The 17,967-nt window shown below is 57.9% G+C and overlaps 1 protein-coding gene across 4 annotated transcripts in view; it reads right to left on the bottom strand.

The window, feature by feature from the left end:
• The window catches only part of TLE3 (TLE family member 3, transcriptional corepressor), a 45,492-nt gene extending 28,169 nt beyond the window's left edge, over positions 1-17,323 (bottom strand). For 2 of the 4 annotated variants that reach the window (XM_074354239.1, XM_074354240.1), the window contains exons 1-4: positions 16,225-17,323; positions 15,573-15,673; positions 15,040-15,103; positions 14,018-14,062 (exon numbers count right to left, since the gene is read on the bottom strand). In XM_074354239.1, coding sequence (XP_074210340.1) covers positions 14,018-14,062; positions 15,040-15,103; positions 15,573-15,673; positions 16,225-16,248 — 234 coding nt within the window. In that variant the 5' untranslated portion in view covers positions 16,249-17,323. The remainder of the gene's footprint in view (positions 1-14,017; positions 14,063-15,039; positions 15,104-15,572; positions 15,674-16,224) is intronic. The other 2 variants (XM_074354238.1, XM_074354237.1) reach the window with 2 other exon arrangements.
• Between the last annotated feature and the right edge of the window lie 644 nt (positions 17,324-17,967).

Raw genomic sequence — 17,967 nt, 5'->3', positions numbered from 1 at the left:
CACACCCCCCCCCACCCCGTCTCCCCAGCACACGGGAGCAGGAACTGCGCCTTCGTCTTCTCTGCGTAGACCATCCAACCCGCAGGACGGGCTAGGCGCACGCCGGTGCATCAGAGAACTAACAGGAAAACTGTTCACTGAGCGACTCTCTTTTTTTAATGTTGACTTTTTGAGGGGGGGACTGCAGGAGGGGAAGCTCCTGCAAACAGAAAGTTGGCCAGACAGAACTGCTCTCAACAACGGTAATAGTAGCGGCCAACGTCCCCTGAGCAGCGGCTCCCGGCACGTCATGGGTGAGCTCACAGCCCCCAGCGGGGAGGCACTTCTCACAAATCTCCAGCTTTCAGACGAGGAAACTGACACTCGGCAACTAAGCAACTGCACAAACAGCTTCCTGCCAAGAAGCCAAATTCCGACATTTTGAGAGAAGTATTTTTGAAAGAAAAACTATCATCAGGGTTAATCATTGACAGCATATCCGATTAGAACAGCTGTTAAAACAGCATCTGATCCAACTCAAGCGAGCTGTAAACATCGGCTCCAAGAAAGGAAAGGAAAAAACCAATCAAGACGTGGGACAGGTCACACATCCCAGACTGGAAAACCCCTTTCGGCAATCCTGGGCCCCGTGTTCTCCATGAGGCGGCTGGGCTCCCAGGGCAGACCTCCAGCCTCGCCTCCGTCCTGGTCCCGCAGAGCCACTGCCTTTGAGCCAGATCCTCAGCCGAGAGCCTGGGAGGGGGTGGGTGCCGCGTGGCGGAAGAACAGCTTCCTCTGGAGAAAGGTGTTTGGGGAGCCTGGTACTGCCTTTGAAAGTTTCCTTTCAAGTGTGGTTCAAAGAAGGCAGCTTTGCTGGTGGAAAAACAGTGTTCCTCAGAAGGAACTAATCTACCAGACACAGGCAGAGAAGCAGCTCAGAGAAGAAACGGGCACAGAGATCTTGTGAAATCCAGAATCTGCGCTCCCGACTGGGAGCTGGGAGTGACACCTGCCCCGAGTCTCTGTCAAGATTGTCAGGCAAATAAGTGACGGAACACAAGACGGGGGGGGGGGTGCTCATGTCCTTTCTCAATCTGCTCAACTTGCCTTGGTAACTCCCATTCACACGACCATCTCCTCATCTCCTCATTAAAGCGGGACCTCGAAAACACCTGCCGTAAGCGGAGGGTACTCGAGCCTTCTCAAAGCACACTGCTCCAGCAAGGCTCTGGCGCTCACATTTGGCGCGGGACACTGAAGGAAAGGAGACGGAATCTGCTCTGGGTCCACACCCCCAGCGGCCTCCTGCTCCTGGTTTTCTGCACCCAGTCTTCAGCTTTTTTTTTTTTGTTTTTAAATTTAACTGCTTAAGACACAGCTGCCAGCCTCTTCCACAAGACCGTCTCTCCGGTATTCAGTTCTAAACTGCCCCATCGTCTGTACTGATGGGTTCTTGAAAATGCACACTTCTTTCTAACCTCAGCCAAATAAAAACAAGGAGAGGGAGAAACCCAGCCACGCTAAACAGCATGTTGTGACCCCAAGACACACAGAAACGCCCGGCTTCTACTCCCAGCTCTGCCTCCAACCTGGCTTGTGCGGCTTTGGGCAAGTCCCTTCCCTCCTCTGGGCGTCCATGTTGCTGTCTGCAAAACAGAGGGACGCATCGGACAACTTATAAGACCCGGGAGGCATCACTGGGAGCCGGAGACTGCTGAACGTTCCCGAGCTGCTCTGCGGCGCGTCAGTTCCCCCAGAAAGCTCAGCACAGCAGAGCAGAGCACGAGCTCAAAGGGCGGGCAGAGGAGAGGCACGCCACGTCGAGACGAGGGTGGATGCCCGTGGCGGGCTACGCTGAGGCCGGCTGGGGCTCGGTCCCGAGGACCAGTCTTCATGGCCCAGACGGTTCAAATGTGTCCATCAGCAGAAATGCACATGACAGGCACAGAGCAGGCCAGAGCAGGGATGTCCCATCCGTAAGTGTCGAGCAGCTGCTGTCCAGTCTCTTTCCGTGACTCACAAGGAGCTGAAGACGGCCAGGCAAGGGCCCTTCAAGGTGCTTCATTCCGTGGGAAGTAACCGCAGTTCCATGCCTGTGAGATGACAGCCAAGGGGGTGCTGCTGGGTTCCTGCTTCCACTTCTCAAACAAGGGTTTCTTCCTGGGACAGTCAGCACAGCATCTTGGGGAGAGCAGCGTGCAGGGAGTCTGCAGACGTGCGCAAGGAAAACGCGGCGAGGAGAAGGCACCCCCGTGAGAGGCAAGTTACACGCGAAGCCACGTGGAAATGGTGGTTCTCCACCCAGCTCCGTCTGCCGTGCCATGTGACCTCTGGAGAGTCACATCCTGGTGGCCGGCCTCGGGCTGCTCCTCCTGAAGCACGTGTGGGTACTTCGTCTCCTCTGGGGCTCTCGAATTTTAGTCAGGTCTTTACCTAATTCTCTGACTCAGGTCCTGGGGTGTTCAAAGTGAATCAGCCTCATCTTGAATGAAAATCCAAGGGAGAGGGTGGGGTCTGAGCAAAAGGAGGAAGCTCCAGCAGCCGGGCACCACCACCAGCCGGCAATCAAATGTCGGAAGATTCCAGAACAATGCGTCCGGGCAATTTTAACTCAAAATACCCCACTGCATTTCCTAGGCAATTCTAAACTGATAGGCCCTCAATTATCAGACTGAAAGATGGAATTTCCTGCCAGGCAGTTTCTCCTCGTACCTAGCTCGGAGAACACGGAAATAAAGCAAGTGGGGGTTTTATAGCCGGTGAGGGGGGGAGTCCACGGACAGGGAAGGGCAGAGCCTCCAGCAAAAACAGGCAGGGGGCTCCCAGGCCCCGCTCCAGCCCCGCCACGCGCAGGCTCCACGGTGTCTTTCTGAAGGGGGCAAGCAAATGATCCACTTAGCAGCCAGAGAGATAATGACCCCTGCTCCTGGAGGGGCTGGGGAGGCTTACATCGCAGGTCGCTCGGTGATAGGTGAGCCTCCTTAAAGGCCCTTTTAGCACTGACATATTGATCAAATTATATATAACTACACCGCCATTAAATATTTATGCTTCTGAGGAAGCCTGCTGAATTCTTTATGCTGAGAGGGATGGAACAAGGAAAGGCCCGGCCCTGCCGTGACCCTGCGGACCCGTCTCCCGGGGGAAGAAGCAGGGCGATGGCTGGGGCCGGCCTGTGACACGGGGCCGGCCTGTGACACGGGCCCGTGACCTTCACACAGGGTGAGGATGGCAGCGAAGATTTGACACACTCGCCCTTGCCCAGCTAGGGCATGAAAGGCAAGGGAGTCAGAGGGCCGAGCTGTGACGTGTCCCTCCCGTGGGCTCCCCTGAAGGAGTCCCGCCTTCCTTCCCTGTGCCCACCAGAAATCTCAGACACTTTCTGCCCAGAGTCCAGGGAGTAGGGGAGTTGGGAATAGTGAGGCTGAGCGAGGAGGCGGGGCGTGGTGTGTGGGGGGGGACAGAGGAAGCGTCTAGGCCACTGACCCTGGGGTGAGTTGGCAACACCAAGTCCAGAGACCTGCCTTCCCACCCCAGGGATGTCCCGCACTAGGGTCTCAGCTTTCAGGCCATGAAGGAGGCAGATCTGGGCCCAAGATCATAATCAGAGCTCTCAGAAATGAATCAGGTGGCGAGTGAGTGCCCCGTCCTGGGGGCATTCAATGGCAACCCAGCAGCGACATGAGGTGGACACCACTCCCTGGGAGGGGCCTGGAAAGATGACAGCCAGGGGCCTCTCGGGCTCTAAGACTCGAGACTTTCATTTCTCAGACTCTCAGTTTCCATCCACCGGGCTTCCTGTTAACAAGATCCAATAATCTTTAAATATTTGTTCACTTTAATTTCTTGGTTCCCAAACACATTAAACTCTGCTTGCCTCCCACCCCAACTCCAGGGAACAGCCCTCAAAGAGCTTGCTTGTGTAGATGGAACAGGGAAAGCCTTTTCAGATTACACCTTCCCCCAACACTGCCCATTCATCTCAGGCGCCGCCAACCCCCCTCCTCTCCCTCCCACCCCTCCCGTCCCTCCCCTCAGATAACCCCCGCCTGCCTCCCCCACCTTCCCAGACTCCATTGGCCAACTACTGCCAGGAGGAAAAATTCTCAATTCATCCCTGTGGGGTTGCCATGGCAACCCCCAGCCACCTAATCCCCCTTGGAACATTATGCAAATCTCCCTTTGCCCCTCAACAGGCTGTAAAAGTCACATTACCCTTGCAGACGCAGCTCATTAAATTTGGGGGGTCTCCTGTAAGGTCAGTGCTACAAAGGAAGTACTAGCTATGACTTTTTAAGGACAGGGGCTCTCTGGGAAACCTGGGTGGGGCGGGAAGGGGAAAATGAGGTGTCAGGGAAGAGACAGACACTGTGGGCAGAAACAGCCCCATTTTATCCACCGGCCACCAAGAGCATGTCCCTTCCTTAGATTGAAAGGGTGAGAGGGGCCGCTTTTCCCCAGACAAGGATGGCAGGAATGGTGGCATTTCATAGGCCATAAAAATCATGATCAGTTATTCAGAAACTTGTTTATATGATCAGCTCTTTCTCAGACTGGCCTCCTCCAAAACCACCATCACATCTCATTGTACATACAGATGAGAAAACAAAGCCCAGAGAGGGCCCAGTGGCCCTAGGTCACACAGCAAGACAGTGGCTGCAGAGCCAGAATTCCTCCCCCTCCGTCAAGGGTTGTCACCCAGGACAGACTTCGCTCCCCAGGGGACATTTGGCAACGTCTGGAGAGATTCTTGGGTGTCATATGAAGTGTTGCTACTGAAAACCAGGAGGTAAGGTGGGGGATGCCCAGGACAGCCCACCACAGGGAATTACCCAGCCCCCCACCTTCGGACAGACGCCCAGGACAGCCTCACTACTGGGAGTGACCCGGCCCCCAAATGCCGACAGAGCCCAGGCTGGGAAGACCTGAGCTACACACCACTGGTGTACCTGTTTGACTGAACTCTTAAAAGCTTTGTCTGAGAGCTTCCCAACACTGCAGTCAAAGCCCCGAAGCACGAACGGCTGGGTCTGGGGCTGGGCAAGTGCGGAGAACACAGACTCCCACACGGCCCCGGATGAAGATCACCGGTCCAAGTGAAACGAGCCTTGTTTCCAGGTCTGAACCTGCCCCTGGTCCACCGTGAGGCGACGATCGAGCCCCTGGTCCACCGTGAGGCGACGATCGAGGCCCCGGTCCACCGTGAGGCGACGATCGAGTCGCTTCACCTCTGGAAACGTCAGTGTAGCTACTTTCGGATGATGCGCATGGCGTCTACACTGTGGGACTGGCAGGTGGTGCGCGTGGTGCCTACGCTGCGGGGCTGGCATGTGAAGCCAACAAGTCCCCAGCGAGAAAGGGGGCTGGGAACTCTTACAACACCCACAGCACCAAGGAGCTCATCCTGGCACCTTTGTGAAAAAAGTTTTAATCAAAGACCCACCAGCAGGAGGCCTGGGATTAAGAAAGCGGCCTGCTCAGGGGAGGGTGAGGGAGAGCCAGGCAGAGGCCCCTTGAGAAGCGGGCAAGGAACAGGTAAGAGAACAGAAACCAAAAAGGTCTACGAGAGAGGACCCCCCACACCCACACCCTGCCCCCTTAAGGAGTGCCTGCAGGCTTGTCTCCTTGGTGCCACACACAGGTACCGGGGGACAGGGAGGCCAGAGTCAAGCCGTCAACCGTCGGGGCGGGGCAGGGGTGGGGGAGCCCTGGCAGGGGCGGGGCGGCTTTTGGGGCTGTAACGCTTCTCCTCATTTCAGGTCAGCTTCTTGGGGGCCCTGTTTCTCTGGGATAAAGTGGGCAGCACTGGGAGACAAGGCAGTCACCCTCAGCCCCTCCTGGGTCTTGTCCTTGGACTTCTGCTCTTAGGCGAAGCAAGATGGGAATTGGACGCAGCCCTCTCCAGGGTGAGGGAGCTCAGAGAAGGGCCCCCTTCTCTTCTCAGAGTAAGGGTTTAAACAGAAGCTAGTGACCCGGTGTTCACCGCCTCCACCTGCCCCGTCTCATCCCACCAGGCCTCTCAGCCCCTCCTTCTAGACCATCTGGTACCACCTGTGGCTTCTTCCAGGCCTAAGAGTCTGCCCGACCTCTTCCTGGACAAAAAGTCTGATGGTTCCCGGACCCCACCCCAACCTTAGATGGAGGATGGACTCCGGTCCCTTGCCCCTCCCAGCAGAAATCAGCCCTGGTTCAGAAAGCACACCCCTGCCAGGATGACCAGGTTGACTCAGGACAGACCTGTTGAGGGCTCTCCCGAGGGAATTGTTCGGGGCGTGGGCAGAAGGCCCCTTCTGCCAACCCCTGGACAGAACACACTCATGTCCTGGCTGGGCGGTGTGGAGGAGTCTACAACCGAAGCCCTCCCAGCCGACCAGGAAGAGGCCCTCCTGGGCCCCCACGCTGCAGGCCCCTCCCTCCACCTGAGGAAACTGAAAACACAGAGCAAACTAGAAAGAATCTCTCCCACTGGGCTGGCAGAGTTCAAACAACAAACAAACAAACAAACAAACAAACAAACGAAACAGCCGAGTAGCTGGGAACCGTGGTTAGCGAGGACTTAAAAGGGCAAGGAGATAAGGCCGAGGCCCAGACAGACAAGCGCAGTCGACGTTTACCTCCAGGCCCTCCGCCCCAGTCTCCTGCACTCGGTGCATCCAGTCTGCACTCAGCGGGCTCCTCAGCTCCTCCCCAGCCCTTATCCCCTTCCCTGTGTCTCTGCTTCATCGTATCTCCCCCAGCTATCTCCTGTCTCACCACCCCCCTTTCTTCTCCTCACACTAAAACTGCCATGTGAGACAGGAAAAAAAAAATGCTTAAGCTACATTAAAAATGCGTTGAAACAAAGGTTTATGACACTTCCACATTTCTGCCTGCAGTCACGACTCTCACAGCCACAGGCCTCTCTCAGAAACCCAGGGAAGCCTTGTATCCTGCCCAGAACATCCGTAATGCTCCACAGCGTGGGGGAGACCCCCAGCCTGGAACACACCCATCCTGGAGGCCCCCACAAAATGCACACTGTGTGTACAGTGCAGGCTGTTAGCACAAAGCGGCTTTACCCCCAGGGCAATGCCCTCCCCACCTCCCACCCCGGCCCCAGTTTAAGCACACAGCCCCTTGGCCCCTGGAGTGTACAGGTCACCGTCACACCCGGGCCCCTTGGGCCATGATCCGGTGCTTTCTTGGGGGGGGGGGGGTCCTGGACCCAGTGCCTGTGGTTTAAGAAGGTGGAAATGCCTCCCGTGCTTGGCAAACGAGCGAGTGCTACAGAGACACGGAAGGGCCGCGCTGTTAGGGTCTGGTGCTCGTCACATCGAGATGCTCACATTGTCCCCGATCCAGGCCCGCTCCTGGGAACTTGGGCCCCCCGCCCCCACCCGTCAGGCACAGGGCGTCCCTGGCAAGGAGCTTTGCTGACAGCGGGTGTAGGGAGCCTCTCCCCAAAAGGCTGTCCTGCCTTCAAAGTTGTGAAGTCGGCGGTGGGAGGGGCAGGGAGGGGTTTGTTCTCAGGCAGTCTTCAGGGCTGGTACACGGTCCCCCAGTAACCCCCAGGCTGGGGTGACCCTCGCTTGAAGACTGGAAGTCCCTGTCCTACCCGTTCGCATGGTCTCCAGAGGGGTATCCTGGCACCTGGTAGGAGGGGCTTAGAGGTCCCTGATCTGATGCACCGAAGGGCGACCCCTTCCCTGCCAAGGTGGCCTCTGCCTATACAACCACGGTGACAAGGTGACAGCTTGGAAGCCTGCCCGCTCCACCCTCATGCTGACTGTGCAACATCGTTAGCAAACAGTAGAACTCAACATCGCTGCGGGTGAGACCCGCGACTCCCCCATCCCCTCCTCTAGGAGACCCTGGGGGGGAGGCACCGCCCCTCCCCACGCCCCTCCCCGCATGCTGCCCCCAGGGGACGATGCCTCAAACCTTCCACGTGTGGCTGCAGGAAATTCCCCTTCCCCAAGTTTCCCCTTGGCCCCAACCTGAGAGGGAACGTTCACTGTGCAAGGCAAGAGCAAGAAAAGCAAAAGCCAGGAGAGAAGAGCAAAGTGAAGGGGAGAGAAAGCGTCTTGGCTGCGCGTCTCAGGGAGCATTTGTTGAAAACAAGATATTGTCCCTCTAAGCATATAAAAACAAGGCCCTTGAGCGCGCAGTTCTCACTCTGGTGCACAATCACGGTGCTCTCAGCTGTCTCGCGCTGCTTCAAGTGCTCTCTCCAGCCAGCCTGTCAATGGCATGTTGAAAGCTATTTTGCTGGCTGCTGTCATTAATAGCGAAGTGGAGAGCTGGGCTGATGAGAATTAAATATGGGGGAGGGGGCGGGTCATACCCAGTCATTACAGAATTACCAGTGTGCGAAAGAAGACAATGCCCCTCCCGGGGCTGAAGTTCAAACCAGCACATGACGGTGGGGAAGCTGGCGGGGGAGGGGGGGCACAGACGGCAGGCAGCGTCCCCCAGCCCCGGGCCCAGCAGATGGACGCGGGCCAGCCCTGGAGAGCCATCTGCGGACGGAGGAGCCACAGAGTCGGAGTGTGAGAGCAGAGAGGCCTCAGAGATCACTTTGCTGCCACATGTCACCACCTTGCCTCACCCCCAAGTGGAGCCCCCTCCACCACCCACTCGGAGGACGTGTGGACTTGGGGCTTCCAGACACACCTCGCTGCCTCTCCCAGGGGAGCCTCCTGCCTAACGAACGCACTCCTCCGCTTTAAGCTGCGGCTCAGGTGGCAGCCCTTTCTTTGCTGACCGTGCAGTCTTCTCTTCCCTGATCCGACGACTCCCCTTTGCGGGGAGGAATGAGCCGCTCCTCTGTCCCGGGGGCTCCCGCTCTGTCCCGGGGGCTCCCGGGGGGGCTCCCGGGGCTCCTCCGCCTGTGACACTGGCCCTGTTAGCACTTACCTCGCTGCATTGCAATGACTTATTTAGATGCCCGACTCCCTCCTCACCCTGCGGAGGAAACGGTGTCCATGGAACCAGCCTGGGCCCACACCCAGCACAGCCCAAGCCCCTAATAACCATCTTGGGAACCAGTCCAACCCCCTCATTTGACTGATGAGGAACCTGGATGCTGAGCGGCAGAGGAAGCCTGCAGGCCAGCCCACCGTGTACAGCCCCCCTCCTCCTCCCGGGGCTCAGGGAATGGGAATCCCACCCTCTGACAGCCCAAGAATGCTCAGTGAAGAAAAGCCAGCGTGCTTACTGAGCAGCTGGTATGTGCTAAGTGCACGTGACAGGCCTCAGCGGAGGGGCTTCCTCCAGATAGGCACGCAAGACCCTGCAGCGTGGGGGGCCTCCCGCACGCTGATCACAGCAGGGCACCCCACCACCACCTGGCCTGGGCCACCTGTTTGCCCCTGGCACCCCGGTACTTTGTACACACAGGAGAGAAAAACATTTTCCTGCACAGGAAGGAGAAGGGCATTCACCCCTTGACTGACTCACTCCTACAACAGAAAGGAAATAAAGGGCCTCTGCCATAGTCTAGGCCCCTCCTGTACTAACTAGGTGGGGAAGGAGGAATCCCCAGACAGAACGGAGAGACCCGTGCCTTCCAGGAGGCCCTGGCCCAGCAGGCCTCACAGGGAGTCTTCAGTGAGTAGCCAGGCCCCCACCAAGGACCAGCTCTCCTCGTCAGCAGGCCTGCCCACCCCCCAGGTCGTCTCCGTGATACATGTACGGGAAGGAAGAGAGCCAGAGGGACACCCAGACCCTCACTCTGATGACTCCCCCAGCAAGAAAGAATAGGGTCCAGAGCAGACTGGGGAGGGGACGCTCCTCCTAGGTGGACAGGACGGGGCGAAGGCAGCTTTGAGCTCGGCAGACCCCAAAGTGGAGCGAGGCAGGCCCCCAAGGACAGCATGACGAGAGAAGAGGCTGTTCTGGAGATGAGCGACCAGGCAAGAAAAGTTAGATAGAAATTAGGGCGTAGAAGGGCTCTTGGATGCCAGCATTCTGGCCAAAGTAAATGACACTCAAAGGCATTTTCTCTTACTTAACCCAGATGCCACACAAATAGGCCTGCCCTGTATGGGGACCCATGTGTCCCATTCAACTTGAGGGGCCCCACCTTCTCCCTACCAAGACAGACTCCTGTGCAGGGCTTTTGGCAGGGTTTTTATAACCTCGCCACCTGCTGGCCCCTCTCTGGTCACAGAAGTTCAAGTCTGGTACCTGGAGGTCTTCCAGGCCAAGCCCCTTTCCACGCAGGCATGAAGACGCAGAGAGAGGAAACCACAAATGGAGACCTCCCGTCTCCCTCTTCAGCCCTGTGCTCACGGCCACCTCCACGGCCAGACCCATCCTCGGGTGAAAAGTTCACAGGTTTTACCACTTTACCTCACCCGGGAACCTGACCTCGGGGATTGCTAGTCAAGCGCTGGGTTTATTACTACGCGCATTGAATCATTAGTTGTGTAAATAGCCGGCAATTCGGAAGAGGACCATGGGCGAAGACGACCTAGCTGACAGGGTTATACAACCCGGATTACGGGACTTTGGACTTCAGTGTAGCCACGTTTGTGGCCTTAGCCTCCCGAGATAACAACGCAGAGAGAAGCAACAGCAGTTAAAGTCCCAGAGTGCTATTAGCACTCTTCACTTCCTGAGCTTTGCCAAGAGACCTGGGGTTGGGGGAGGAGTTGCAGCAGCTCCTCCGACAGCACGAGGCTGGGTGGTTCCAGATCCGTCAGCTCCCGTCTGCGCCTCGGTTCCTTCCTGTGTAACTTTAAAGGTTTGCAAGGGAAGCCAAAGGGCTCTCTTCCCGGTGAGGAAAGAAACTTAGGGGCAGGGGTGCTCGGTGACAGGAAAAGCATTGCCATGACACTGCCCCCAACTCAGAAGGCCTCGGGCCCCCTCCCAGAACCCCCGCGCTCACTGACACTCACTGACGCGGGGGGAAGACGGCCCGCCCCAGCTCCCCAGCTTCTCGGAGCGTCAGCGCCTCGAAGCCAGTGCACTAGAGCTCCCTGGCGGCGCTCGCCTCCAGGCTGGCTCTGCGACTGCGGCTGACGCTGGAGAGCGTCGTCTGCCCCTGCGGGAACGGGATGGGAGCTGACGAGCTGGCCCGTCGGCGCCTCCCCAGCCCTGCTGAATCGCCCCGCCACTCCACCTGGAACTGGACGCTGGGCGGAGGTGGGTGTCCTCTTAAAGCCTTGGGCCGGGCCGTGATTCTGTAATTCTCACTTTGCCACAACTCAGGAGGGAGGCAGAGAAGGAAGGAGAAACCATTCACTGCTTCCCTGGGATCTGACAGCTTGGAAAAGGAACGCAAGGGAGACCAGAGAAGCAGCCAGGAAGGGAGCCAGCCACGGTGAGTTTAACCTCTCAGTAAAATAAAAGTGGGCCGGACGCACCTCGTCAGCTGCCCTCTCTCAATACTCAGGCCCATCTGGCAGGACCTGAGGTTCTCAATGAACAGGCATTTCCCACAGAGCCAGCAAAGAGCTTCTGGAAAAAATACGTGGTGGTGCTGGTAAGGGGGTGTATGTGTGTGTGCGTGCACGCAAGAGAACTGAGGACTGCCACACTTCCCAAGGTGCTAGCTCTGGAGATCGGTCTATTATATAAAAGCACAGACAGTCCCCACCCCCACCCGAGCCTCAAGATGAGGAATCCAGCCTGTTTGTTCCAGGCAGATGTGATCACACGAACAGTCAAGTCTAGAGGGCAGGACACTGCATGAATAATTCAAGCACTCCAGTCACTTGATTGTGTGTGCAGATAAAACACCAGTCGACCGCTAAACAGGTCAGCTGATAAACTTGTTTGCTCAGGCCTAACCACCATCCGCCAAGTGCACCCGAGACCCACGCTACAATTAGTGGCCGGTTTTCTTCTGCAGAGCCCTCGCCCGCCCAGGGAGTGTCGGGCCCCATGAGGTCAGGCCTGCATTTCTCAGTGCCAGGTTTCTTCACCTCCTTGCCTCTTTGTTCCTCCACAGCCACAGGGTGATTTCACCAACTCCAAGATTACCATAAACCCTGCAAAGGCTGTGCACCCAGAGCGCACACATTCCTGCTGGGAAGCAAGTCGGGGCGGGGGCTGGAGGGCAAAGGTGAGCGGCACGCGGGGCAAGGCCACTAGTTCTGGAATCCCAGGCCCAGACTGGAGTCCCAGCTCTGCCCTCCTGGCCTCCAAGCCTCCGTCTCCTCGCCTAGAAAAAGGGGGCAGAGAGTCCCTCTATCTGCCTCTGGCAGCTGAGAGAGGTCACTGGGACCCTGGAGCCAAACTTCAGGCATCCTCCCCCTAAGAGCCCGGCTGGGGACCGGCCAGAAGTCCCAGACGCACACAGCTGCTCTTCATGTAAGTGGGTTAAGAAGGTTCACTCCTCCTGGGCTCAGAGCGTCCCCAGGGCTCCAGGCCGCAGTTTCGCCCCAGCGGCCGAGGTGGACTCTTTGTGCCAAAGAACCATCCAGTCACAGACACGGGGAACACCACTCCTGCAGACCTCAACACGCATCGACGTATTACGCCTTAATTGTGAAGCTGTTAGAAGAACGGCTGCTAAGAATTTTCAACCTACCTTCTTAAAACACACCCAAGACACCAAGCGCAGGAAAAGAAGGGGTGCAGAAAGGGGTAGGTGGCACCTTGCGTAACAGCCCCCGGTCCCTGCCCGCCAGGGACCCTGGCTGCACTTCACGCGTTCCTGCGGGATGAGTCAGACCCAGTCAGCCCCCCTAAAGCTGGTCTCACGCGGACTCCTGGGGAGAAGCCGCCTTCCGTACAGAGTGGAGTCAGGAAGTAAAAGCCTGGTAGCCTTCATGGGCCTCCCTAAGGAGCTGATCCCTGCCCCGCTCCCCATATCACTCAAAAATCCTTCCCCCAGTGCTGCGGTGCCCCCGGGGAGGGGAAAGCAAACTAGGCTCTCTGAGGAGCCACTGGGGCGGGCCGCGATGGACAAGCACTCCAGAGGTCACCTGCCCTTCTCACCTGCCCTGGGCCCCACCCCCTCAGAGAGCAAAACTTAAACCTTGTAAACCACTGTTAATTTAGAGCAGAAAATCCATTCGAGTCACGGTCACCAAAGGCTAGAATGAGTCAACAGTCTTCTGAGATTTCAAGAACACCAATTGTTAAAAAGAACAACCGGCCCGCGCCATTTATCCGTGCCAAGTCAACGCTAATCGCTGGCCAAGCCAAATTATAGGCAGCCTCTCCTCAGAACACAAATACACAAACAGGCCTCTCCCACAGCCCAGCCCAGCACCCAGGACGAGTTACTGATAGGCACTGAGATAAAGGTGCTTGTATTTGCCCGGTTTGAGGTATACTGTTATTAGAAGAGTGACAATACAGGGCAGTTTACATATCCATCAAACACCGCCACACTAGCTAAACTGGTTTGACTTCAGGGTTTCAAAGCTGAGCTCAACCCCCAGCCATCTCAACAGTCCTGGCTGGGCTGCCCCTGGGCATGTTACTTCACCTCTCGGCTTCACCTTCCTTCTCTGGAAACTGGGAAGGACGGGGGCTGCCTTCAAATTAAGATGAGAGGAGAAGGCTTTCTCACACAGGGAAGGCCTTGGGTTGGGTTTCATTCTGGCTTTATATTTTTAAGCAGTTGGTGGCCTGTTCCCTTAAATTTTGACAGCTCAGCCTGGCTTTTAAAATTCTTGAAGTTTAATCTTATCAAGGCAGAACATCACATTTTTGCAAATACACACACACACACAAACCCTTCTGCCTTTCCTCTTGAGAATTTTATATTAAAACAGATTAAAAAAAGCAGCCAGCCACCTCTAGGTTTCAAGAGTCTGTAAAGCAGATCCTGAAGGGAAAACTTCCCTTTTCCTCCTTTCCCCTCCACCAAGATCGAAGACCAGGACAAACTTCACAAGCTCAAATGGTATAAAAGCTCAACATATCCACGGAATTGGCCAAGCCTCAGACCCTGCGTGTCAAGGGGAGGATCCATTCACTCTTCAAGGAGGAGGAGAAGGAATAGAAGAAATAGGCTCATTTTCAAAAGAAGGGGCCATTAAAAGAAATCCTCGTATTGTGTCAGATGTTTTAAACGAGATACGTGGCTTAAAGCACTCACCTGCTTGTGCATCTCAATGTTCAAGCCATAGGACATCTCGTAGTACTGAAAGCAAGAAGAACTGCCGTTAACGCACGACACCGAACCTGCTCGCTTTCCAAAATCAGCTTTTCGGAAGGTTTTGACCAAGTGATGCTTTTATGATACACTGCTCAAGTTTAAACCAAACCCAAGCCAGCTAGACTGGGGCTGAAGAGCTGACGATTGGAGAGCCTTGTTCACATCACAGCGGGACATCCCACGCACAGCAGTGTGAGAGCTGGGCCCCCTTCCCGCAAGCACTGCCTGGGCACAGATCCTGTTTATACAAGGTGCAGGTTCACCAGGGACCAATCTGTACCCTAGGACCCTCTCGTCCTCTGAGACTTATTTAGCAATGTGTTGAAGGTCTCTTATGTGGAAAGCAGTGCAGGGAGCCTGGCTTAAGTACTTTCCATGCCCTCTTTGCCAAGGGAAGATTTAAACTCACTGGAACAGACTCTGGGAAAGGAGGGGATGTCTATGTACTGCCCAGGGCTGGCAAGATTCTCAGCTAGGGGATCCCTGAGAGAGGAGTAGAGGCAGAAGGCTTTAAAAGGCTCCTCAGAAACCCCTCGGAAGACAAGGGGTAGGCAGAAGGCTTAGCCCCACTCTGGCTAGATCCCAGGGTTGCAAAGCAGCAAAGTTTCCAAACAGCCCCAGGAGGTCTCTAGGGGAGATTTCCAACCAGCCCAGACGTGGGCTGATACAATCCTATCTTACCAGCCAAGACAGGGCAGCCAGCCCTCTGGGGAACCTTCAAAACGCGAATGAAAGGGGCACAAAGGTAGCACACAAGTACCTGGCCTGCGGTTGGGTTTCCCTTTCTGCTCCTCCTCTCACCCACCCTCCTCCAAGTGATGGGGCCAAGGGAGGCTGGGGAGGGGTCGGAGGGCACACTCGGATGACACCCGCCTGCAGGGCTGCCCTGCGGCGAGCCAGGCAAGGGGACGCGGCTCCAGGCTCTCCAGCCCCTCGCCGCCCACGGCCCCGGCCCTTCTCACCATCACGTAATGGCGCTGCATCTCCGTCTTCTCGTTCGCCAGCTTGTCGTACTCCACTTTGAGGCTGCGAGGGCAGGAGAAGCCGGCTCAGGCCTGCGCCTGCACAGCCTCCTCCGAGGCCCCGACCCAAGGGCGTCTGGGAGCCGCTGCTCCACTTCCCTGACGTCCCCCCGGGGGGACCCCTTATCCCGCAGCCTCGGTCCCCGATACGAGGAGAGGGAGAGAAACAACTTGAAACTCAGGCGGCCGTGCGAGTGGACTTATCCTGGCCGCGGTGGGGTGGCCCCCCGATGTTAGCCTTCGACCCCCCGAACCCGGAGAGGGCTCGTCGGCGGCTCCGACCCTCGCCCGGGGGCGGCGCGCGCGGCGCGGGGAGCCCGAAGCTGCAGGCAGCGAAGGGTTAAGGCGCGGCGCTCGGAAAGGGGAAACAAAAGGCGGAGGCCGGGCTGCCCCGCCGCCCCGGGGCCGGGAGCCGGCTCTGTGCTAGGGGTGGGGGGCAGGACCCGCGGCGGGGACGCCCCCACCGGCCTTACCTGTGATACTGAGCTTGCAGGAACTGGAATTCGTCTTTGATCCTGTCACAAGACTCAGCCACCGTGAATTTAAATCCCGGCTGCCCGGGCTGATGGGGAGCCTGGAGCCGGCGAGGACAAGACAGGGGAGGGGCGAGGGTGTGAGACGGGGCTCCGAGCTGCCCAGGCCCCTCGCGGCTTCCCCCGGCCCCCCCCGCCCCCACCCAACCGGGGAGGCCACCCTCACAGCCCAGAACCTTCCAGCAAGTTTCTCAACTCCCCAACGGGGAGTGGGGGCGCCCCGATCTCTCCCTATTGGCCGCGGGGCTCCCATCCCTTTCACGAAGGGGCTCCCATTCCCAAGTAAGACGGGGGCGGGGAAGACACGCCGAGTGAGTTGGGAGAGTTCGGCGAGGGGGCGGGGGACAGCGTGAAAACAAACAGTTCCCCGGGAGCACAGGCAGCCCCCGACGCCAATCGGGCGGAATTAACCTCCTCTCAACGGCGCCCCCCCATCCCCATCCCCTTTGTGTGAGCGCGCGCGCGCACACACACGCGCGCACACACACACGCACCATAAAGGTAGCAACAAGCAAAATGGAGGTGCCAGATAAACTGCCTCGTTTACCCTGCCATGATAAATGCTTAAATAAACCGAGTTGCAATTACTCACCGGATGTCTGCCTTGCGGATACATGGCAGGGAGGGGTCGTGATTCCGAGAGCGTGGAAGCGCCGAGAGCCCGGGCCGGGGAGGTGCGGGGGAGGGGGGAGCCGAGCCCCAGCGGGGGGCGGCCGGGAAGCCGGGAGCTCGCCCCCGGCCCCCCCAGCCCGCTCTCGCAGCGAAATCCCAGAGTCGGGCGCCCGCCCCAAGCGGAGACAAAGAGCCGCGGAGCAGGCGGCAAAGTCGTCGGCGGGCGCCGAGGCCGGGCGGCGGGCGCGGGCTTTGTACACCTAGGGCTCGGCGGGCTGCGGCCGGCCGCCTTCCCCCGGCTGCGTGGAGCGAGTCAGGGCCGGGGGCTGCGCGGACATCGTCGTTTCCCCGGCGGGTCCGGCGCGGGGTCCCGAGGTCCCGGGCCCCTCCGGGGGCGAGCGCGGGCGCCCCCCGGATCACTCAGTGCGTCGCGCCGGGACGGGGGCGCGCCGGGGCAGCCCCAGCATCCGGGGTGCGCGGTGCGATCCCAGGGGCTGCTCTCGGCGAGAAGAGGAAGGAGGCAGGCACAGAGGTGGCGGCTTGGGGCCGCAGGAGCGCCGAAGGGTGAGGGCGGGAGCCCGGCGCGGGCGCTTCGACGCCCCCCCTCGGAGAGGAGAGCCTGCTGTTCCGTCTGCTACTGCCGCCGCCGCTGCAAGCCCTTCCCAGGGCCGCCGAGGAAACTCCGAGCTCAGTAGGTGGGAATCAGCCGGCCTGGCATCCTAACTCCAGCAGGCACAGGAAGCCGCCGCAAAGGAGTCCTCGCTGCTCGCAGCTCGAGCGCCGTGTCTCCAGCGAGGAGCGCTCGGCGCCGCCGCCGCCGCCTCGGAGCGCCCAGGCAGGAGAGCGCTGGAGGGGAGACGCGGCTGAGACCCGGGAGTTCTGCGGCTTCCTTCCTTCCCCGCGGCCCGGCTCTCCTCTCCGCGCCCCGCCAGTCCCCCCAAACACACACCCAACACACACAGACACACACACACACCAAAAAAAAGTGCCCCGGACCTGCGGATACCACACACAGACAGGCGAGGGGGACGACCACGAGGTCTGAACTGCCGCGAGAGCAGTTCCAAATAGGGACTGAAAAGTAACAAAATAATGTGGCAGCTTCGCCCGGCGCTGGCCAATGGGAGCGCACGGCCCCCACGTGGGGCTGCCGGACTCGGCCCGCGACTGGGCGCCGCCGGGCGCGACGTCACAATGCCCTCTTGTGTCTAAAACTATGCATGAAAAGTAGCAATCAGGCCCTACCCGCTGGTGACTTTCGCATGGGAGTGAAAAACAGCGCTCCTCAGATCAGGAATTAACCGAAAGACATATAATAAATAGATATATATTATAGTCCTGGTCTGCTAGGGTGTTTTCCCCCTCCTGTCTTTTTCTTTCCCACGATCTACAGGCAAATAATTATTTGTCAGGAGGGGTAAAGAGGGAAGATAGAGGAATAACAAAAGAAAAAAGACAAGCTGTACAGTCCTCAAAACCTGTGGCTGGTAGTAACGTATCAGTTTATTCTGCGGTGGCGGCGAACGATGCCTCCCTCTAATCTCATTAGGTCTGCAAAGCAGCCCAATTAGATACTATAAAACAAACAGAGTCACTTTGTCACTTTAATGTTTTCACTTCACAAGATTTAGGACCGATAAAATGGTGGCTCCCGAAGTTGCTTCCCACCTTAAGAAATCTGCTCGGAACTGAGGGTGCCCCTTTCTGTACCCCTTCTCCTGCC

Source organism: Camelus bactrianus, chromosome 27, assembly GCF_048773025.1.
Source record: "Camelus bactrianus isolate YW-2024 breed Bactrian camel chromosome 27, ASM4877302v1, whole genome shotgun sequence".
NCBI classification, from domain to species: Eukaryota; Metazoa; Chordata; class Mammalia; order Artiodactyla; family Camelidae; genus Camelus; species Camelus bactrianus.
The sequence above is the reverse complement of the archived record's forward strand: the minus strand, read 5'-3'. Positions and strand labels throughout refer to the sequence as shown.